The 23,649-nt window shown below is 33.9% G+C and overlaps 2 protein-coding genes across 3 annotated transcripts; both read left to right on the top strand.

The window, feature by feature from the left end:
* Positions 1 to 5,067: 5,067 nt before the first annotated feature.
* LOC118031098 (cullin-associated NEDD8-dissociated protein 1) lies at positions 5,068 to 17,145 on the top strand. Of its 2 annotated transcripts, XM_035035385.2 has the most exons (29): positions 5,068 to 5,184; positions 5,644 to 5,728; positions 5,880 to 6,049; positions 6,642 to 6,852; positions 6,946 to 7,111; positions 7,623 to 7,752; positions 8,104 to 8,218; positions 8,321 to 8,478; positions 8,569 to 8,692; positions 8,968 to 9,018; positions 9,093 to 9,175; positions 9,779 to 9,863; positions 9,990 to 10,091; positions 10,198 to 10,296; positions 10,916 to 11,026; positions 11,144 to 11,227; positions 11,323 to 11,463; positions 11,636 to 11,728; positions 11,865 to 11,986; positions 12,097 to 12,259; positions 12,342 to 12,581; positions 12,690 to 12,938; positions 13,029 to 13,205; positions 13,309 to 13,455; positions 13,559 to 13,675; positions 15,134 to 15,302; positions 16,045 to 16,122; positions 16,204 to 16,342; positions 16,615 to 17,145. In XM_035035385.2, the coding sequence occupies exons 2-29, from the start codon at positions 5,693 to 5,695 to the stop codon at positions 16,709 to 16,711; spliced, it is 3,657 nt and encodes a 1,218-aa protein (XP_034891276.1). In that variant the 5' UTR covers positions 5,068 to 5,184; positions 5,644 to 5,692; the 3' UTR covers positions 16,712 to 17,145. The 2 variants fall into 2 exon arrangements, with proteins under 2 accessions (XP_034891276.1, XP_073264733.1); XM_073408632.1 differs by lacking the exons at positions 5,068 to 5,184; positions 5,644 to 5,728; positions 5,880 to 6,049; positions 6,642 to 6,852; positions 6,946 to 7,111 and adding an exon at positions 7,276 to 7,294.
* Positions 17,146 to 18,869: 1,724 nt separating this feature from the next.
* Positions 18,870 to 22,955, top strand: LOC118031104 (uncharacterized). The gene is made up of 8 exons (XM_035035396.2): positions 18,870 to 19,092; positions 19,838 to 19,906; positions 20,580 to 20,687; positions 20,892 to 20,962; positions 21,064 to 21,139; positions 21,536 to 21,712; positions 22,137 to 22,265; positions 22,536 to 22,955. Exons 1-8 carry the CDS (start codon positions 19,021 to 19,023, stop codon positions 22,695 to 22,697), a joined length of 864 nt encoding a protein of 287 aa, XP_034891287.1. The 5' UTR covers positions 18,870 to 19,020; the 3' UTR covers positions 22,698 to 22,955.
* Positions 22,956 to 23,649: the final 694 nt, after the last annotated feature.

Raw genomic sequence — 23,649 nt, 5'->3', positions numbered from 1 at the left:
TTCAATAAAAATAATATAATTTAAAATAACATAGACCTTAATATGCTTAATCCCTCTACCATCCGAGCCTTTACTTTGCTACCTAAAAAATAAAAATAAAGTAAATCAAACACATAAAAAGAAGATAATTTGTTTAAAGTTTATAATAAATAGGTAGCCATATATAATATAGATGAATGGCATTTACCAACTCAAAGAATTGAACAAGTTTACTGTCATACATGAAATATAACATAATATAGGCATTGTTGATGCATCAATTCAATAATTACATCATTGTAACAACATCTAACAAAAACTATAATGATCCCAATTTTCCAATACTAAAATACATATTTTCATAAGAAAAAATATATTGGAATTTTTTTATTTAAAATTTTAGCAAAATTTCTCTTATAATGATGATATTTCATGTTATTGACTTAAATAGATGCTAACTAGACATTAATATGAAATGGCCCCAAGTAAAGATACTTGCACATAAGTTTACATTAACATCGCAAAATATTTCATACATTACATTAATTGTAAGCACATTAGTTTTTTTTTGTATTAAGAGGAAGTTTTGCTTAAACTATAGCAAAATAATTATAGTCATACCTAAGAACTATTCTTGTCTCAAACGAGATGAACCTGTAAGCAAATATAAACACAATAAAGTTTATAAATCTCTAGGTTGTTTATTTAACATTAATGATAAGAATGTAAATCATTGTATTTCAATAATCCAATGTGGTGAATCTTTTTCTTTTCATGGCATTACATATGCGAAAGAAATTCCCATTATCAAATACCCTTATGCCCTCTATCATCTGTAACTCAAGTTAACCAAATCAATGTTAATATCAATTCTAGATCGATATCATTAGTCATCATCTCATTGGTGACAAATCAAGGTTATATTGATACCATATATATTTTTTTTATTCTGATATCATTAGCTTTTACTTCATGGATATCTAATCAAGTTTTCAAATGATGCTGATATAAATACATTAATGGGGTTGCACTGGCATTAACATCATTAGCCTCCTTGATCTGGAATGACTAATCAAGTCTATGTAATTGCCAATACCCATATAATGATGTTGTTATCATTAACCTTCATGACCTAGAAGGGTAATAAAGTTTAGTTTAACATTTTCCTTTCCATACTTTTGGTAACATACTGATGTCAATATAATTATATTGAGATCATTAGCCTCTGTATCCTGGAATGGCTAATCAAGTTTTTATTCGAGTAAATTTCAATATTAGAGTATCATCAACTTTCAATTTATCTTTGACAACTAATTAAGTTCACATTTCCTTCTTTTCTCTCACTTTATTATTTTTCCACTTATTGTTCACAAATTGTATTCGCAAATGAAATTATAACTAACACAATTTAAGTGAAACAATTTAGATATACCATGATGTAAGATACCTACTGGTCTAGTATATTGATCTTGTACCTCCACACTATAAGGTCTAACTGCAATCATATCCCCTATTAAACAGGATCATCACATTGCCATTATTACATAAATTCTGGATACATACCAATGACACAAATTTATGTATTATACAATGTCTCATAACAACCTAATTGGAATAATTCAATACCATCATTATCAAATCTCATCTGAATGGCCATCCATGTTGTTGTGGGGGCGACGTTGGGCTGGCGAGCTATTGTGCCTCTTGAGAGGTATTGTTGTTGGGAAGAAAAGGAGTTTTAGATTTAATCTTAAAATTATGATTAAGATTCAGAAGTTGCCACTTAGTATTAAGGTTACTAGGAAACCTAATGGTATATGAGAGTTTGAGTAATGGATTGATTGTGCAAGGGGAAGACGCATCACCCCAAGTGTACCCTACCTAAGGTAAGTTGCATTGTTGTTTGATTGTTTTTTTAAGTCGAGTTTTTATTTGCTGGTTTTGTTTAAGGTCCCAAGCAAATCCTTTTTCATAAGGATGTCTTTATTTCATAAAGTTTAATCTTAACCATTCTAAAGTCTGAATTTTAGCAACGCGTTCATTTTGCACTTTGTATCATTAATACTTGAGGGTATGTTCTACCGTGTAATTTTATACCTCCAAATATTAAAGTCTACATCTAAACCATAATATAAAATGAACAAAATGATTGGCAAAGAGTTTTTGGCATTTTGATCAAATCCTAATGGATAAACATAAACTAGTTATCTATTTTTTTGCATTTTAAATATGAAAAAGATGCATTTTTTTTTTGTTTTTTATGAAAATATGATTGAAAAACTTTTTAGAATTTGACTATATGCATGAAAACACAATATTTTTTTGTTTCTTTAAAAGGGGAAATTAATTTAAAAGTTTTGAGATTTCTTTTAAATTTTTTTAATAAATATTTCAAAGAAAATCATATTTTTAAATACCGGATATGTATCTTATAGTGTAAATATATAGCCCGATATTATGCAAATTTGATAGAAAAATATGCAAGAAAATCATAATTTTTTTGAAAGGATTTTTTTTGGTTTTTTTAGTTATATAATATTATATTATTATAATAACATTATAATTATTTAATACATTGAGATTGGTCGATCCAACTAGGCTGAGCTCAGTCTACAAAGGTGTTGGGCTGATCTCGGCTCAACAAATTTGTTTCCTTCCTCAATTTTTAATATGGGTCATACTCGGCAATCTGGGATGAGCCCAACCTAGTTGGGTTGCATCGTCCCCAAAAGGGTTTGTCCGATATTGGCCTAACGGGTCTGGTTTTTTTTTTTTAATGGGCTGGGCTGGCACGGATCCAGCCTAAAATAAGGGTTAATTATTTGTGCTGCATGCAAAACAAATTATCGTTCTTTATGTAGCAACCTCATTGCAGGCAAGGAATGAGGATGAAGGGGAAGAAAGGATAAAGTTACCTGGCGTGGGGTTCGTGGCCGTGATGATGAGGTCTGGATAATGGCTCAGGGGGCATCGCTTGAAGGAATGGTGGTTTGCATTGGTCATAGGGAGAAGAAGAAGATTTTTGCAGAGGAGAAAGAGATGTTCATGGTGGCTATTCTGTCACCGGCGAGGGGATGGGTTGGAGGAAAAGGTTGAGTTGTGGTTTCTTATGATGGTTTTGAGGTGGTAGTGGTTGAATAGGTGGTAGGGAGATAAAAGAGAGAGAGAGAGAGATGTCAGCTAGAAGAAAAAAAAAGGGGAGAAAAACCTGACTTTTGGCTAACTTTGAATCCGATTTTCTTCATGCTCAGGCCATGAAATCCACACCTATTTGTAGGGGGTGGAAGATTTTTTTTTTTTTTTTTAATGATGCCACATCTTGGCCCTTGGTTCGGCTGGGAAGGATCCTAACTGTTAATTCAAAGTAAGTACCATGAACTGTTAAATTTATCAGTAGAAGGCTGTCTGAGTTGACCTGTTTAGGCCGATGCCATGACCGTTGTGTTGTCAATTGGCCTAAACGAACCATATTGGATATTAGAGAAATGTCAAGTGATCATTTTGATTCAGATGTTGTCAAATTTGATGGAGGTTAGAGGCGTTAAATGCACCTACAAAGTAGCCTCCCTAAGCTGTTATTTCAGATAAAATTAAAGAAAAAGATGGCCAACAACTAAAATGGCACCATTTTGGTAAAATTCATTTTGGTCATTTGATTTCTGATTTATCTCATCTACACACCTGATCGTCTTCAAACTTTAAAGTTTATGCAATTTGGTCTCCAGAAAAACTTTAATTTTAGCTCATGATTTCAACACCTTTTTCATTTTGGTCCCAAGTCTCGGATTTCTTTAATTTAGCCCCTAATTCACTACTAAAATTTCAATTTTTTTAATTTTACCCCTGATTTTTGTCAATTGGATCCCATAGTGCGACGCCTTTTGTAAAATAGTCATTGGTTTTGAATTTCTTTAATTTGACCCTTAATTGATCCCAAAACTTTGATTTTCTTGCGATTTTATCCCTATTTCAATTAATTGACTTGCTAAAAATTAAATTTGATATCTTAAAATTCCAATGTTCTCAATTAAACAAAAAATAAAGTCCCAAACTTAATTGTTCACCAATTAAGCCCCTAATAAAATTAAGTTGACTATTTTAAAGTATAATTAAGTACTTGCACTAAATTAAATCCTTCAATTGGACCCAAATTAATTCTTAAACATAATTAAACCTTAATTTGGCTCATAATTAAATCAAATTAGCATATTAAAAATTTAATTATGTCCTTGGATTTAATTTTTATGCAAATTCGTCTAATAATCTTTTAATTTGACCTTGAATATGCATTGCTTTTTCAATCTTGGGTATAATTAGATACAATTAGGCTTCGAAGTTCATCCAAAATTGCAGCTTGATTTTCTTATATGTTTGAAATCATCCTTAACTTGATTTCTCCACGTTACTAGCCTTTATTTTATTTTATTTGTATTTTGGAAGAAGAAGAAGTGACTTTGTGGAATAACCTTGAAATGGGTTATGACAGTTGCCCGTTTCTTCACAATGCTTACGGTGAAAAGTCTTGTAAGAGAGAGGGAGGAGAGAGAGAAAAAAAATCCACTAGTAACAAATTGCCAATACAACACCCACACGTGCTATACCAGGAAAAAGAGAATGTTGTGGTGCATCCAATGACACAATAGAAGGACAAATTTCAATACTAGAAGACACCGTTCGTGTTACCTAAAGTGCAAAAACGCTTCTTATGTGCAACAACTCTTTAAAATTTAACATTATATTTTTATTGAAAGACCACAATGCCCTCTTCAAAGCACTAAATAAAAAAAAACCTAACTTAAAGAAGAAAAAAATAACCCTTCACTAAATGTGTGTGTATATATATATATATATTTTTTTTTTATCTTGAAGGGCATTAAAGTAATCTAAATGTTCATTAAAAATGAAGAACCAAGAACTACCCCAGACTAGTCATATATTATTTGTCTCAAAGGACATTTTTAGTATTTTTACTATTCATAAAAATTAATAAAAAGATTATTATTTTATTTTATAATTATTAATTGGCATTAATAATAGACAATCTCTAATTCCCTCTGGGCCGTGGACTGTGCAGTATATGGAGAGGCTTGAGCCCACAACTGGAAAAAGGAGGAGCCAGCCAGCCGAGTCCGATAAAAAGAAAAAAAAATCAATTCCAAAATCAAAATCAAAATCAAAATCTTCTTTGCTAAGCTCTCTCACTGGGTAAGTTTTGAGCTTTGATTGATTATTGTTTGTTCTTTGCTTTCTATTTCAGTGCAGGGTGGGAGTGGCCCTCTCGATTTCTTGGGTTTTTACCGCATCACACTGATCACACTTAACTATTTAGGGTTTCGGCTTTTAATATATTGGAGGAAAACAAAACATTGGTTCTTGGCTGCTTAACTTAGATTAGGGTTTTGCTTACTAGTGTGCTACATTGTTTCTTTTAGATACTTTCCCTTTTTGCTCTTTCAATATTTTTATTTTGTATTATTTTTTTTTTAATTTTTATTTCAAATTATGTTGGATTATTGAATCAAGAAATTGTATGATTAATTGTTTTTTAAGAAAAAATAGTGCTTTTAATGCCTTAAAACATTAGCTTTTGTATTGTTTCAAATGAAATTTTATGTAGTTTGGTTATGCAATTGCTTTATCTTTTGCTTTCATTGTTGTGCTTAGGGTGTGATTCTATTTAGAAGAGTGTTTTTGGTCGTATAGCCGTGCAAAGATGGCGAATTTACAAATGACGGGTATTCTGGAAAAGGTATGGTTTTTATTTTATCAGGGATTTCAGTTGATGAACTGTGTGTTGGTAGGAGATGGTGTTGGAGATTTTTTGTGATGGTTCATTCGGGTGTTTCAGCTGGTGATAGTTAATTGTATTTATTTTTTGATTTTCTTGGTTTTTTTTGCAGATGACGGGTAAGGATAAAGATTACAGATACATGGCAACATCTGATTTGTTGAATGAGTTAAACAAGGAGGGATTTAAAGCTGATACTGATTTGGAGATAAAGTTGTCAAATATTGTTCTACAGCAACTTGATGATGTAGCTGGTGATGTTTCTGGATTGGCTGTGAAGTGGTATGTCTCTCTCTCTCGCTCTGATTGCTATAACATTATGACATTTGTGTATTTGGTGTTGGCCAAATCCATCCAAAATTTTCCAGGAATGTTTCCTCAAAATTTGGGAGAGATATAAGGAGAGATATTTCACTATTGTCATTATATTTCCACACGTTAAGACTTTGGTCCTTGTGTATTGTATATCCTTTAGAGTGTAGACTACATAAATTGTAGTGCATACTCTCATATATATATGTGTTTTATGTGACAATACTGATTTAGCATCAAAGAGTTGATATTTAAAATTCCAACTTGCATGTGGACAAATTATGGATGCTTTGTGTCAATAGCGTTAAAAAGTTACTGCTGGAACTCTTGCTTCCTGTTTCTCGTGTTTTGATGCGGGGCTTGTTTTTTCTTCATTTATGCAATATGGACATTGTAACTTCTGAGGGGCTCAACTTGGCATGGTTGTTGCCTTGTGGATGCCCCATATACATGCGCTCTTTCAAGTGTGAACAACAAGAGGGAAAAGAAGATGAAGGAGATGCTAAATATCAGTGTTGCTGCAGGCTTGATTTTTATGCTTTTTATTAATGTGGTGTTGCAGTCTTGCTCCATTGGTGAAGAAGGTCAGCGAGGCTCGAGTTGTGGAGATGACTAATAAACTATGTGAGAAATTGCTACATGGTAAAGATCAGCATCGGGACATCGCAAGCATTGCTTTGAAGACTATTGCATCTGAAGTCACAGCAATATCTCTGGCTCAGTCTATTCTTGTCACCCTATCTCCACAGTTGATAAAAGGAATAACAAGTCCGGTGTGTTCTAAATACAATGTGTCAAGGTCTTGTCATCTGGAAGTTTCTTCTCCTCTTCTCCATAACTTCCTTTTGCATTCTTTTCTGCCACAGGGAATGAGCACGGAGATCAAATGTGAATGTCTTGATATTTTGTGTGATGTTCTTCATAAATTTGGAAATTTGATGGCAAATGATCATGAGTTGCTTTTAAATGCACTTTTGTCCCAATTGAATTCCAATCAAGCCACTGTTAGAAAGAGGACAGTTTCGTGCATTGGTAAGACTGAACTGATATTCGTCATCGATTTCCCTTGCAATACCATTATTTTGAATTAATTGTAGATATTCTTGATTCACTCTTTGGGGGAAACAGAAAGGTTTTTGCCCTGGATCCTAACCAAAATATCAGAGCAGTCAGAAATTTGGCACATCCTCAACCATTAGGCATGGCTAAAATTAGGTGTTCTGCTCTCTCTTTCCCTTCTTTCATCTCTCCCTCCCTCCCTCACTCCTGGGTAACAATGAGATTTTTATGCAACTAACTTGGTAGCAGCTGTGTAGCGACACCTAAAACCAGATATGCACTTGAGAAGGGGTGGGTGTTGTTTTTTATAAAAAAAATTCAAAGTTCTTTTTACTTAAAATTAAGATGGGAGATTCCTTCAAACCTGCTGTCTCTATGATTTTTTCGTTATTTCTGGCTAATTTACGACTTTGATAAGTTTGATGTGAAAATCATCCACCCTCAAGATTGTTGATATGGCTTAAAACTATTCTTTGATGTTCAGCATCTCTTGCTTCAAGCTTGTCAGATGATTTATTGGGGAAGGTGACAGTTGAGGTTGTTCGGAAATTGAGAACTAAGGGTGCAAAACCTGAGATGATCCGAACAAACATTCAAATGATTGGTGCTTTGAGGTAATGGTATGCTGTATCTGTTTACCATATGGTGCTGTCACTTTCCTGGGTTCACTATTAAAGAATTTTCTGATAACTGTGGAGGACAGGTCAAACTTCGTATTGTTGAGGGTAAACCATTGGCACTACAAGATGTGATCCAGTCTGATAACAAGATTTGTAGTCTGAATGTGTGAACTGTGGCATGCTTATGTATATCTACTTGTAGACTTGGAACTTTAAATGTATCGAAGTGTGAAATGAAAAAGTTTCTTCTTTGAGCTTTAGATTACACCTGTCCCACTGTCTACTCATCCTAACAAGCTAACACTTTTTTATGCTTACAAATTGTGTGATGCTCTGGTGTTTAAGCCGTGCTGTGGGATATCGATTTGGACCCCATCTTGGAGACACGGTGCCAGTGCTAATTAATTACTGCACAAGTGCATCAGAGAATGATGAGGAGCTTCGTGAATATGGCTTGCAGGTGCTGTAAATGTCTCCATCCATTTTATTACTCTTTTGGTTCTAATCATTTGCTTGTATTTGATCATGGCTTACGGTTGCATCCTCAAAATTTTTGCTGTAGGCACTGGAAAGTTTTCTGCTCAGATGTCCCAGAGACATTTATTCTTACTGTGATGAAATTCTTCATCTTGCCCTGGAGTACCTAAGTTATGATCCAAACTTTACTGATAACATGGAAGAAGATACTGATGATGAGAGTCATGAGGAGGAGGAGGAGGAGTATGTTTAAAAAAAATGCATATTTGTAATTCATATCAATATGCTTCCTGAACTTGCTATTAATCTCTTCAATCCCGTTGTTGTTTGTAGTGAGAGTGAAAATGAATATACTGATGATGAAGATGTCAGCTGGAAAGTTCGAAGGGCAGCCGCTAAATGCTTAGCGGCATTAATTGTTTCTCGTCCAGAAGTTCTTGCAAAACTGTATGAGGAGGTATGCTGCCATAATTGAGGCACATGTAAAGTGATTTCTTAATGTGGTCTGGTATGAACCTGCCTAAAGTTTTGGTTGGTTGGTTTATGTTTGAATTTGGATTTAAGCCTTTAGGCGGATGACATGAATGGTTTTTTTCCTTCTTTATTTTCATGTGATATGGCATGCTTTGATTTATCAAAGAAAATGGTTTTCAACTTCTTTATATTCCAACTTGCTCAACATCCTGGTATCAAAAACAAAATTTGTTAAGCTTCCGTTTTTCTTTTGTGCAGGCCTGTCCTAAATTGATTGATAGATTTAAAGAAAGGGAAGAAAATGTCAAGGTAAGGCCTGATCAATTAACTGGAGAAATTTGGGCACTGCATCTGAATCCTCATCCGAGTTTGTTGTGATTCAGATGGATGTCTTCAATACATTCATTGAGCTACTACGTCAAACTGGAAACGTTACAAAAGGGAAGATTGACATGAATGAATCAAGGCAAGTTTCTGTATTGTTATGCATGGAAAATTTACCTTATATTAAATTCATTTATTCGAATTTATCCTGGTAAATGTCTAGGTATTTTCTTTCTCTTTGTTTACCATGTGTTTCACTTCTCTTTTTTGAGTAAATTTCTTGGTTTTGAAACATTTTTAGGGCAGAGACATTGCTTTTAAATCAACTTTAAGAGCTTGTATAGAAACCAAGTGGAGTGTCATTGACATTAATGGGTGTACTGATAACCACAGCCCTTCTCTGCCACTATTCCATTGAGACTGGTTTATCAGGGTTAGTCCCCTAGAGGATGAGATTCTTTATTTAGTTTTCTTTTTTCTTTTTATTTTATTCTTATAAGCCTAATGAATGGTTTTACTCTGTACCATCAAAAAGGACAAAATCACAGTTCCTGAAAGTTGTAAACTACAATGCAAAACAAGTTGGCCAAGTGTTAAAACTTGGGTTCATGGGCCTACATATGGCTATAATTTGGAATTAGATGATAAAATAGCGTCCACAAAATTGCTTTGTCTGTAATTAGCTTATTGTTTCAGGAGTGTGGTCTCCTAGTTTACTAATTTTGCAAGCATTAATGTTATGCAGCCCAAGATGGTTACTGAAGCAAGAAGTGCCAAAGATTGTCAAATCTATCAATAGGCAACTGCGTGAGAAATCCATCAAGACTAAGGTAAGAGCTGATACATGTCATGGATTAAGGGTCGCATGCTCAAAAAATTGTATGCCATCTCTTAGATGAATTGTACCCACACCTTACAGAAAATAAATAAAATGTATTACCTTTGTCTGCCTACAGGTTGGGGCATTTTCAGTGTTGAGAGAACTTGTGGTTGTCTTGCCAGATTGCCTTTCAGAACAGATTGGGTCACTTATTCCAGGAATCGAGAAGGCATTAAATGTAAGTGAATTTTCATCGAGTCAGATGTGTATCACTGGTGCTTGATTTTCCATTTCACATTGTCTATCTTTAATTGGTGCAATTTTTCCTGTACAACATTCCTCAGGACAAATCTTCGACCTCAAATTTGAAGATTGAGGCTCTTACTTTTACAAGATTGGTACTGGCTTCACATTCACCTCCTGTTTTCCACCCTTATATCAAGGTAATTAATAGTTTTATTCAGGAATTTGAAACCTCTTATAATAATCAAGTATCCTTAAGTTCATTTCTAATCTTTTTGCTAGCATTTTTCTCTTACGCAATGTTCTATTGGCTATAAACTTAAAATGTCAAAAGATAGCATGTTCATCCTCTTTTTTTTTTTTGAAGAATTCTCTCTTGTATGGCTTGAGGATATATGATTTTTTGTTAACTGTTTAAAGTATGGAAAAACTTTGCTGGCCAATGCTACATTGTGAAGATCTTTTCTTTTAATAGGATTCGTTGGGATAATGATCAGTCCCTCTGAAAACAACACCATGATCAGAATTGATGTAACAACTCATCATCTTCAAGATGAGTTTTAATAGTTAATGGAAATAGTGTTTTTTCATTTTTTATAGGTGTGCAAATTTTCCAATTTGATCTCTTATTTATTGCTGCCCTTAGTCTGCATTATGAATGCATGTACAAATTTGGTATACATTCCTATTTGTATTGCTATGAATTGGAAACTTTCTTGTGGTTTGATTATTTTCAACAACAGCCTCTATGAATGAAAAACAATCATGCCTCGTGAGTAATAATAAGATTACTGTTATTTATATTGCTTGTAATTGCAGGCCCTTTCTAGTCCTGTTTTATCTGCTGTTGGTGAGAGATACTACAAGGTCACAGCAGAGGCCTTAAGAGTATGTGGGGAGCTTGTTCGTGTTGTCCGTCCCGATATCCAGGTTAGATATTTATTTTTTAACTTTGATGTTTTTCAAGATTTTGTTTGACCGTTTCTGATTACTATTTTTTTTTTATGAAAGTCCATTTCTGATAACTTAATTGTTGTTCTGATGTAGGGCTTTGGTTTTGACTTCAAACCTTATGTTCGTCCAATATATAATGCCATAATGTCACGCTTGACAAACCAAGATCAAGACCAGGTCAGTAGAGTTGATTCTGCAGCCTTTTCTCATACTGAGAATCCTTTTAACCTTTCTGTATTCTTTTCTAAAGCGGCAAATTTCTTCTTATCCAGGAGGTCAAGGAGTGTGCAATATCTTGCATGGGGCTTGTCATTTCGACATTTGGCGATAATCTCAAAACAGAATTACCTGTGTGCCTCCCTGTACTTGTTGATCGAATGGGGAATGAGATAACACGACTTACTGCTGTGAAGGTCAGTATTGCATAGATTGCCATATGATTGTTTATATTCCATGGTTTTTTTTGCACCAGTCATGGGTGTCGTGGTGACAATTTATTTAGGCCTTCTCATCTGAAGTTATAATGTGTTTTCTTGATCACAATGATGCACAAGTACTCAAGCCATTTTGAATTTCTAAATCCAGGCTTTTGCTGTAATTGCGACTTCTCCTCTTCGGATTGATCTGTCATGTGTCCTGGAGAATGTCATTGCAGAGCTGACTGCATTCCTACGGAAGGTATGAAAGTATGAAAGTTTGCTTACTTAAAAATACACACACACTAATATGTTGGATTCATGATTTGTAGATAGGCTGATGTGCATTTGAGTATGTGTATAAATTCTGAACTCTGCATTATTGTTTTGAAACATAGGCTAATCGAGCTTTAAGGCAGGCAACTTTGGGGACACTGAATTCTCTAATTGTAGCATATGGTGACCAAATTGGTTCATCTGCTTATGAAGTTATTATCGTGGAACTTTCTACTCTGATAAGGTTTTGCACACCTTTGATGCTATGCTTTTGTGGGTTCTTGGAGCGTGGAATGGTTATTGACTGTGATTACATTCGAAATGCTAATTCTCTTGGTTTTGCCTGTGTGCCAGTGATTCAGATTTGCACATGGCAGCTCTTGCTCTGGAACTTTGCTGCACCTTAATGACTGACAGGAAATCAAGCCCGAATGTTGGTTTGGCTGTTAGAAATAAAGTTCTTCCTCAGGCACTAACATTAATTAAAAGCCCATTGCTACAGGGTCAAGCCCTGTTGGTAACACTCTCGTCCGATACCAAAGATTACATCTGGTGCAAATTAATGCTTGGTTTTAAACTTTGTCTGCTTGATATTTCAGGCTTTACGAAACTTTTTTGCTGCTTTAGTCTATTCTGCAAATACAAGTTTCGACACTTTACTGGACTCGCTCCTTTCAAGTGCCAAGCCAGCTCCACAGTCAGGAGGTGTTGCAAAAAAGGCTTTGCATTCAATAGCGCAATGTGTGGCTGTTCTCTGCCTTGCTGCAGGCGATCTAAAATGTTCATCTACTGTGGACATGCTTACTGAGATTCTTAAAGATGACAGCAGCACCAATTCAGTAAGTTTGCCACTATCAAAATTTTCTATCAAGTAACGTGCTCTTTGGATTGATAATACCCTTCTCTATAAAAATATCTGAATTCTGCATTTTGTAACTGTTTTTCAGGCTAAGCAGCACCTTGCACTGTTATGCCTGGGAGAAATTGGGAGAAGGAAAGATCTGAGCTTGCATGCAAATATAGAAACCATTATTATCGAGTCATTCCAATCCCCTTTCGAAGAGATAAAGTCTGCTGCTTCTTATGCTCTTGGCAATATTGCTGTCAGTAATCTTTCCAAGTACCTACCATTTATCTTGGACCAGATTGATAATCAACAGAAGAAACAGTATCTCCTGCTTCATTCTCTGAAGGAGGTATGTTTATATATATATATATATATATATATCAAACTGAAGGTTATTTCCTCAAACCATGTCTCCTTTTCTAACATCCTGAATATGCAGGTTATAGTAAGACAGTCGGTAGATAAAGCAGAGTTCCAGGATTCCATTGTTGAGAAGATACTTAAATTACTATTTAATCACTGTGAAAGTGACGAAGAGGGCGTCCGGAATGTTGTAGCTGAGTGCCTCGGTAAAATTGCACTTGTTGAACCTGCAAAGCTTGTTCCTGCGCTTAAGGTATCTAACACATCAAATAGCATTCTGGGTTTCATTTAAGTTTGTTATTAGCTTTTGTGGCTCCAAAGGCTTGTGTTTTACTCATGCACTAAATTCATTATAGGTGAGAACAACAAGTCCAGCTGCCTTCACCAGAGCAACAGTAGTAATTGCGGTAAAATACTCAATAGTTGAGCGACCTGAGAAGATTGATGAGATTATATACCCTGAAATCTCATCTTTTCTTATGCTTATCAAGGATCATGACCGGGTAAGTTGCAATTATATATTGCTCTAATGAATAAGCAGTGTTCTCTTTTGGTGGGCTGCATGGTTTTTGAACCTAATGATTATTCTTCAATATGGCATTGCAGCATGTCAGGCGTGCAGCTATCTTGGCCTTGAGCACATTTGCTCACAACAAACCTAACCTCATTAAGGGACTCCTTCCTGAATTATTGCCACTTCTCTATGATCAAACAATTGTTAAGGTAATTGAAAACTTGTTCTTCTTTGAGCTAATGATGAGTTTCATGCGTTGCTTGTCTAAATACAGTGGAAATAGTGGATTATTGCTTGAGCTTTTTAACTTGTCCTGTCTTTTATAATGATATCTTTTTATCCCATTGCATCATATTTGTTTTAGCATTGTGCTGAGAGGTCATATGCACTGCTCATGATTTCAATGCTTTAGTAATATTATAACTATTATTTGTGTTTAATCTTTTTGTTTCTAATTTGCTTATTGCAGTGCTGAGAGTTTGTGTTAGCTAGTCTTTGTATGAAATGTTGAATTAGTTATTTGAATCTGTCTGTATAATGTCCATGCTGGCATCATATGTGGGAGCACAATCATTGGTTCATTTTGCATTGAGCCTAGGATTATGCATTCTTGTATGCATGAAAAATAGCAACTCCAGTGGATTTCATAGGATGATTGATTGAGATGAACTTAGATCAGCTAATAAGGGCATGTATTCTCCTGACTTCTGGAAATTTTGTTTTTAGGTCTGCTTTGCTATTCAAGTTATTATAAATATTTTTCAAGGAGCTTAGTTACAAGATAATGCTCATTAAAATTTTTTTGGTGGTTTTATTCCTTGTGGCTTAAGCTATTATAACAATATATGTATGATATGATTATATTAATCCTGATTGAAAGATCACCAAACAATAAAAAAGTTTTAAGTGAATTAAAGCTTGAGCCAGTATATATACTGCTATTGATCGGAAACAATGAATAAGGGGATGCAAAAGTGAATTGACCTGAAAGGATTCTCAGTTGCTAGGGCAGGATACCATGGGGAAGGCTTGAACTGATGGAATTTTCCTTTAAATCATTTTTTTTACTTTTGCACTGCCATGATTGAGTATCAGTATGTGGATGTTGTTTCCTTTCCACGACAAAAAAAAAAAAAAAAAAAAAAAAAAACACCATTGAGCTGTGCCTTTTACGAGTTCTGCAACCAAGTTTTCAAATAATGGCAGCTCTGATACAGCTGCTACATCACATTATGTTGTGGCTGTCACATTGCAAAATAATTCAGCTGCTAGACTTGAAAAGGCCGCTGTTTCATTGTTTTTGCACATTGTTAAAAATCTCTTAGTTTCTGCTGTGTACATTACAATATTTAGGCTTGCATTATAGATTGTCCGCATGCAAAATTATTTGGTTTTCAAACAAGTTGCATCCACAATCCCAAAATCATTGTGACAGTTATGAAACATCTGCGATTGTCTGCAGCACCATGGCTGTGATTGTAACTTCTTTTTAAAAACCATTTTTCTGTATCAGATTTTGTGAGTAATATTCTTGTCATTCACAATGATTCTGTTTTTTTCAAATTGTCAGATTTTCTGATTTTTACCATACTGGCTATTTTATAATGAATGAATCACCCATATTATATCTGTCAGATTTTCTGATTTTTAATTCCTGCTTGCTGCAGCAAGAATTGATACGAACAGTAGATCTTGGGCCTTTCAAGCATATTGTGGATGATGGCCTTGAGTTGAGGAAAGCAGCTTTTGAATGCGTAGACACATTGCTGGACAGTTGTCTTGATCAAGTGAACCCTTCATCTTTCATTGTTCCTTACCTCAAATCAGGCTTGGATGGTTCGTGTTCCAGACTCTCCTCCCTAAGCCCACTTATTTTTTGTATGGTTATTTTAATTTTGTGATTCATTTGGTTTGGTTTTATGCATGAAAAGTGATGCAACCAAACAAAAGAAATATAAGGAAATTAAGAATTATATTAATTTATTTCTCAAGCCTGATTTCTTTTATTTCCTTCATTTTTTCTTAAAACCTATTTATATAAGATTCAATCTATCTTAGCAATCTTTAATTCTGTTCAGGATTAAATTTATCTATAAATAATAGTATTAACCTGGAGTTTTCCTTTGTTATGATTTCATTTTCCTATTTTCATCTTTCTAGAAAAACTAAAATTTTCAGAATTAAGAGATAAATGAAATTAATTACTAAATTTCTTTCTGTATCTGCATCTTTGGGTTACAACATTTCAAACATGTTTGGTTTTTTTCTAACTAGGACAAGAAACCATTCAATTTGTATTCTGAGGGATAAAATCCATGTACATATATGAATCTTATTTTTCAAAAAGACTATTTGTGAGAAGAATTCTAATTTCTTTATTCTCTTAACTATCTAAATTTCACTAAGACTACTTGTTTCATTGGTTTTCTGTATGATAGTGAGATTAATTTCAAATGATTATTCAATATCAATAATTAGATCTAGTTAGCTAATGACGTCTGTGAAGATTGAAGTATACATGATGGTTACCGTTAATTTTATCAACTGTTGGCTGACTTGACTATTTTGGATGTTCCAGATCATTATGATGTTAAAATGCCTTGCCATCTTATCCTCTCAAAACTGGCAGATAAGTGTCCATCTGCTGTATTGGCAGGTCAGTGAGTTAATCAACCTACTTTAGTCTAATGGTTTCTCTGTGCTACAAATTTTCTGATCTCTTAATTGTGAACTGCAGTGTTGGACTCATTGGTGGACCCCCTCCAAAAAACTATCAATTTTAAGCCTAAGCAAGTTGCTGTAAAGCAAGAAGTGGATCGTAATGAAGACATGATTCGCAGTGCTCTTCGAGCAATTGCATCCTTGAATCGTTTAAGGTTTGTGGATTTTATACTGTTTAAATTGAAGCTGTTTGCTCTTCTGCCAAAATTATAGATAACTTCCCTTATTGTGCCATGGTATGACTTTAATGCTTCAGCATGGCTTTCATCTGTAGGTAGAAAACACGTTAGACATATTTCTACCCTGATTGGATAAAAATTGTTTTGGATTTTTATTTCTAACTGCATAACGGAAACACGACATGAGCTGAATGAATGGAATACTTCCTCATCTGCTGGTGCTTGATCATTGCTTTCTTATTTTGCAGTGGAGGAGATTGCAGCCTTAAATTCAAAAACCTTATGAGTGAAATTTCAAAATCTGCAACCCTCTGGGACAAGTATTATTCCATCCGAAATGAATGATGAACATGCTGATTCCATGCTATCCAGTCATCGTTCTGAAGTTCTTGTTAGGGGGTGAGAAAATATTTGATGACTGAGGCTGCAGTCCAAGCTCTTTTGGGGTAAAAAGAAAATGGTGAAAAAGTTATAGCCTGAGTTGGATGTATAATGGAGGTTACCAATCCTAGGTTTTGGTAGGATTATGTGAAGTCCCATTTTCGTGTCCCCCCGGCATACTAAAAAACATTTTTAGAATTTCTGTTTTCGTGTATAGGGTTTCCAATTACTTCACTCTCACCTTGAAAAGTACCCCAATTGTGAGCATAGAAAATGGAAATATTGCTTTTCCCATTTGAAGCCAATGAGCACACAATTGGTTGTACTATGCAAGTGATATGGTTCATAGAATCTGACCTCAATATTTGGATTGGAGACTTGATGTTTTTGCCTGGCCAGTCTTCGTTTGAGCAAATGAATTTTTACTTGAATAATTGATTCATGTTTAGGCCTGTTCAGAAAAGCTGTTTGATTGTTTTTATGTTTAAAATAATTTTTAAAATTATTTTTAATACGTTAATATTAACAATAAAATAAAATATTTTAAGTATTGTAAATATATTACATTTAACCTGTGTAATAATTTTATTAAAACATTGTGTTAAGAAAATATGTAATTATCTTCAGTTGCATTATTTCTGTTGTATTTAACTGAGAATGATATAGAATTGGATGCTCGTAAACTTAAAGTGCTTAATTTAAATCCTAATTTTCTTTTTATAACCATTGGATCCTAATGCTTGTAGGTATTAACAAATTGGATTGTTTTTTTTTTTTTTTTTTTAAGCTAGGACGTATTTAATATTACACGTCCAATCCAGCCCATTCATTTACAAATTTCGCTTCAATTTAAATTCTTAGTTCTTGTTGATTTATCAAAAAAAAATTACACAATTTTATTACAAGAATTCAATTAAAAATAATAAGGGTAAAAACATTTTATAATTAAGCTTTCATAGTATTATAAAATTTTAGCATTAGGCTTCATTTATTTGTTGGAAAGTAATTTTTTTTTTTTAAAAGTTTTTTGAAAAAGTGAAATCTAGAAAAATAAATTATTTTTCGATGTTTGGTAGTGTAATGAAAAATAAATTGAAAAATACTTTCCAGTGTTTGGTTATGTCATGGAAAATAAACTGAAAAATAATTTATTAATGTTTTATTTTTCTCAAGTTTATTAAAATAATAAGGAACAAATCTTACAAATTAAAAAGTTGAATGAAAATGAAATTAAAAAATAATATAATTTTATAAATTATCTCAAAAAAATAAAAATAATAATCAAAATAATAGAGATCAAATCTAAAAAGTAAATAAAAAAAAATGAGTAAAAATTAAAATAATAATAATTAACATTTCATAAATTATTTCACATAAAATAATTAACAATAAAAAAACGAGAATCAAATTTCAATAAAAAAATAATAAGAGAAAAACAAATAATAATTATAAAAATAAGGATCATAAGTTAATATAAAAATTAAATTTTAAGAGATGAAATTGAAAAATAAATATTCAAAACAAAATATACATATAGCAATCAAAAGTTTGAGTATCAAATTTGATATAATCAACAAATAATATGACATTTCTAATTTTTTCATAACTTTCAAAAAGTATTTTTCGCCCAAATTTTTCAGGAAAACACTTTTTTTAAAAACTAAGCTAAATTTTTCTTTAACTGAAAAATATTTTTTGGTTGATCAATTTTTTTTAATAAAAATAAACATAAAAAAATTTTAAAAATTTTTTTTTTTAAAAATAACTTTCCAAGAACAAATATAACCTTAATTCTAGTAGCAAACTAGTCCTCCGAAAATAAAAAGTGGAAAAATAGAGAGGCTTTTATGCAAACAATTGAATGCTTTCACTGCGTAAAGTTTAGGTTATAAATTGAAAGAATTAATTAATTATTAAAAAAAATTAAAATAATATTATTTTAATAAAAAATTCATAAATTTAAAATTAATTTAATTTAATTGATTAATGAGTTAACTCATTTTTTTATTTTTTTAATGGTGTCAGCCATGGTTTGTTATTCAACTATTTTTTGAGCAAAATCGGATTTTATTAAAATCGTTAAAATCGGCGATGATGAGTTTGGTGCATCTGCCACGCGAAGATATATCGATAGTCGTCAAGTACTCCTCTGTAGGTTCGTGCCTGTGTTTTCTTTCTCAGTCAAAATATTCTCTCGCTCTCTCTCAATCAAAATAATAAAAACGAAACCCTAATAAGAAATAAAATCAAATTGAAATAACATAAAAATAAAAATGCAAGGAGAAGAAGTAAGCATAGAGGAGCTCGCTTCTAATCTCTCCACTTACAAAGAACAGCTTCACCAGGTACCTTTTTTATTGTTTCTTTATTTTCGAGATTACTGTGAATTGGGTTCCTCGAATTAGGGATTTATTTTTTGTTTCATTTGTCAATTTGGGGTTAGTTAAAGTAATTTGAGGTTTAAATCATAGTTTAGGTTATTATTCTCTTGGAAGTTTGATTGAATTTTGAGATTTTGTTTTGCATTTAATCTTGGATTGTAATGAATTTTTATATCGAATTAAGGTTTTTGTTTCCTCTTTTTTTCTTTCTTTCGTTTTTATGGAATTAAGGGTTTCTCTTGGTTAGTATTATACTCTTGATGCCTTTTTATGGGTCTGATTTCAATGTTGATTATTATTACCCTAAGTGATAGCCGGATTGAATTTCAAAATCATGTGATGTAACAGTTCTAAAATAACAGGGGTTTGCGCTGTAGATAAAGAGATGGGTTTTCTTTTCATGATTTATATTGGTTATTTAGCTAAATTTCTGATGATATACATGTATATCCCTTAATAAATGCCCGCTTCTTATTATGATCATGTGATTAGACGGTTTTGATATTGTCAAGAAGTGTTGTGTTTTAGTGGACTTTCTGCCATCACAATCTAATATAAAAGGCGAGTAATCTGTATCATAGAATTATAATTTTCTGTTTGGATATTTGCTGTATTATCTGCTAAGTTAGCACTAGTGTTTTTCTCTTGGTTTGTCTGCATGTGTTGCTGCATCTTATGTGTTATGACCTCTCTCGTGCTTGTGGACCAGGTCAGACAGCTTTTGGTTGATGATCCTGAAAACTCTGAATATGTAGACATGGAGAAGGAGCTTATTGAGGTGATCTTTTCTTATGATTGCTTGTTTGTAGTTGGTTCTCTCTTTTCTTGCAGGTTTTCCTTGGAAATGATTGCACAATGTTTATATGGTTTTATCTTCCCATTTTGTGTTGTGTACTGTAGTTACGGTTTGTATAGTTGTCTTGAGGAAAATGGACAACTTTTTCTCTGTCACTGTGGGTCACAAACCAGTTGATGGTGTTAATATTTAGGTGTCTAGGTAGGTGTTACTATTTGAGCGTCTAGGTTTTTGATGCAGTTACCTTTCTTTCTGTCTTTACCGCATCTCTCTTGAAGGAATCAACATGTTGCTAAAAACAAGCAACAGTTATTAGCTGCTAATGGCTCTCGAGGAGATTTGTTTTCATTTCAGTGTTAAAAAGGTGAGGTGGTTTTTGTGCTAACTCTAGTTCAGACACTCCGGAAATTGGAACTGTGTGGAGTTCTTTCTAAAAGCTTAGAACTTCATCAAGATGCCCATCACTTCTATCTTGGTTCATTTGCAGGTGTGCTATGTGTCGTGATGGCCAGCCTGCTTCCCTTCGTCACCTGATTTGTGATGTTCACACTGAGATATTAAGTTTGAATTTTAATGAAGATAGCCATTTATGTATTGTGATGTTATATATTTCTTTTGTATATTATTAGACTTGGCTAACATAGTCAAGATGCAGGTCATTGCTCTGACAGAAGAACTCCTTGAAACTGCAAAGCAGAATGAGGTTTCTGGATCACATCTTGGAACAGGAGCTAGTGCATCTCCTGGTTACCCTGAACCTCAGGTGAATAGAACAGTAAATTACACTTCTTTGCTTTCATTTTGCATTTGTTGGGAAACTTGTTCCATGCTTTTGTGCAGGGAGGCTGTGCTTTAGAATGGAGGGAAAAAAGTATATATAAATACCATATTTAAGTATTACACAGTTACAGATATCTTACGGATATATGTGAGGCATTGACACAACTCCTCCTTTTCCCCTAAACAGGAGGCTGATCAACATGAGAAGTTCCCCATCGGTTCAAAAGTTCAAGCTGTATGGAGTGAAGATGGGGAGTGGTATGTGATAAGCTCAAAGAGATTCCAAAAATTATCATTCTGCGTATTTTTCATTTGTTTTGTCTTTTATCTTTGCTATGTTTGATTAGTTAAATGGTCAGGTATGATGCAACAGTTGAGGATCTTACTCCTAATGGATATTATGTAACCTTTGATGGGTGGGGAAACAGGGAAGAGGTATGGTTTCTGTGGCCCCATTTTCAATTTTTTCAAATTCATCGTCGTCGTCATCATGGCTATAACTTTGTGCATGCATCTCCTTCTGATCTAGGCTTGTAGCCATATTGCATCTATCTTTACTCTCAAATCTTGAAAAGTTGTAGAATATTCACTTGTTTTTTCTTTCTTCCTAACTATTTTCTGGTAGTTATTTTGAACAAAAGCAACCATCTCACTATTCTGTCATAACAGTGGGCTTATTTCATACTTTTACATGATTGTTTTCTCTTTGCTATGTATTACTTATTCATTCTTGTGCCTTGCTTGCCTCATCCTACGCATTCAATTATGATGTCTCTCTGTGTTTTTTTCTTAATTGGATTGTGGATCATGACTGGCTGTTGCTAAACCCAGGTGGACCCTGACAATGTAAGGCCAGTTGAATTCAATGCCTTACTGGAAGCAGAAAAAGTAGCTGAAGCTACAAAACAAGCTATCAAAAGAAAGATTGCCCAAGCTGCCTCTGTTGACTTTCAATCACGAAGTTTACCAGCAAAGCTTCGGATAGAACCTGACGACTCAGAGGATGTGGTAAGTAGTGCTTACATATACTACTTTTACAATGCATGCATGTTACTGGTGTCTGTAGCAATAAAATGGCATTGATTAATCTCATTTTTCTCATTCGGAAATCCTTAGTTGCTTTCCGTGTTGGTTAGTTTCATTTAAAAATGAATGAGGATACCTGGTTCTGGCTTGGCTGGATTCAAAATGTTACCTATGTCTGGGCCACCAGTGAATACTTTCTGTCTCTAATTTGAGCTTTCAAGGATTAGCTTTTCTGCAACTGGCTCTTTCATGTGTAACATGGGTTGGTGTATTGATAGTTTTTTTCCTAAGCAAAATGGTTATATGACATTTCTCTATCTCTTATTCCTCTTCCAACTCAAAGTTTTTGCTATGCTATTGCTTTTCCTCCACAAGCGTTTTGATTTAATTTTTGTTTTTTCTACAGAAAGCTGCCAAGCGTAAGAAGATACATTCTTTCAAGTCAAAGATGCGTTTTGAGCAACTTGAAGTCGCACAGAATAAGCGACAGAATGCATGGCAGCAGTTCCAGACAACTAAAGGCAAGACTAAGAAGGTAAATACTTGCAAAATGGAGAACGCCCATGTTTGTAGTAATTTGATACTTGGGAAACTGCAAGCTACATAAAAGGGCAGCCTTTCCCCATCCCTTTAAACCCCCACTTCCCTCTCCCAATGGGATTGAACCTCTGGATTTTCAAGGTTGAATTCTAAATTCTTATCATCAGGTTCTTCCGTGGGGGACTAAACATAACAAAACTTTTAGAATTCGACTTCTACTATACCATCTGCACTTATAAGATGCCCTTTTTGTTTATTCTTTCAGGTTGGTTTCTTCTCAGGGCGCAAGAGAGAGAGCATTTTCAAATCTCCTGATGATCCCAATGGCAAGGTTGGTGTGACTGGAAGTGGGAAGGGCTTGACAGAGTTCCAGAAGAGGGAAAAGCACTTGCATCTCAAGGATGGAAGCGTTGAGATCGATGATTAGATTAGAGTTACATAACATTAGATGCTACAGTTACATTGTTTTTTTTCTCCCCCCTGCATTGTAACCTTACGCTATAGGCTTTTGCACAAACTGATCCAGTAGCCAAGATACTGGACTGCTGCTTAGGCAATGTACTGCCGAGGAGTCTCGATGATGTGGTGAGCTTGTTAGTATCTGTGCTTGTAGGTCTTGCTTTTAGAAAACCTCTTCTACGGATTTATTTTTCGCCGATTAGGAGGGTGCCTGGCTCTTTCTTTTTCTAACCCTTGCAAGTATCTGTCGTTCTTAAGAACCTTTTCAATCGGGTGCGGAAAACAAAAAAGTAGCAGTATCGTGTATAAATTAAATTAAAAACAAAATTGACAACTCGTCAGCTGCCTAATGCAAAAATAGAAAAGCATATATATTTTCTAAGTTGATTCGGCAGGTTGTGGGATCAAGTTTTGTATTATTCATATCAAATATGAATCTATAAGAAATATCCAAATTCGATCCGAACATGTATGAATTTTGTACCCTTGAACCTGTCATGGTTTATTTTTGGGTACCCATTAAATATTCATAACCGAATTGAACCCGAAATCCGAATTCAAATATTATAATTTTGAATCATTTTGTGCATAATTAACTTAGTATATATGTAACTTTAAGGTTATATATTTATTTCAGGTTCGGATTCCACACTCAACCTCAAAACCAATCTTTTTAACCTTCGGGCTTTACTCGAGTTCGATTGAATTTAATAATTTCCTACCCCTTCAGATAGTTTGAGTCGGTATCTATTCTTGTCTCGGAGTTTGAGCGTAAGATTGACACGAAAAAAAAAAACCTACTTGGTGACAAAATTGATTCTAGGAAAATAGCTTGGGGGTATGTTTTGAGGTTTGCTCACTAATAAACGAAACCGAACAGGGCGAAGACTTGAAGCTGGGAAGAGTTGTGGGTGTTGGAA

Source organism: Populus alba, chromosome 4, assembly GCF_005239225.2.
Source record: "Populus alba chromosome 4, ASM523922v2, whole genome shotgun sequence".
Taxonomy (NCBI): domain Eukaryota; kingdom Viridiplantae; phylum Streptophyta; class Magnoliopsida; order Malpighiales; family Salicaceae; genus Populus; species Populus alba.
This window is presented reverse-complemented; position numbering and strand designations above follow the sequence as displayed.

Coding starts and splice junctions, on each gene's coding strand:
- LOC118031098 (XM_035035385.2), top strand. CDS start 5,693: ATGGCGAATTTACAAATGACGGGTATTCTGGAAAAG. Junction 12,939..13,028: donor TGCTTCATTCTCTGAAGGAG/GTATGTTTATAT, acceptor CTGAATATGCAG/GTTATAGTAAGACAGTCGGT. Junction 16,343..16,614: donor GCATCCTTGAATCGTTTAAG/GTTTGTGGATTT, acceptor CTTATTTTGCAG/TGGAGGAGATTGCAGCCTTA.
- LOC118031104 (XM_035035396.2), top strand. CDS start 19,021: ATGCAAGGAGAAGAAGTAAGCATAGAGGAGCTCGCTTCTAATCTCTCC. Junction 19,907..20,579: donor TGGAGAAGGAGCTTATTGAG/GTGATCTTTTCT, acceptor GTCAAGATGCAG/GTCATTGCTCTGACAGAAGA. Junction 21,140..21,535: donor GGTGGGGAAACAGGGAAGAG/GTATGGTTTCTG, acceptor TGCTAAACCCAG/GTGGACCCTGACAATGTAAG.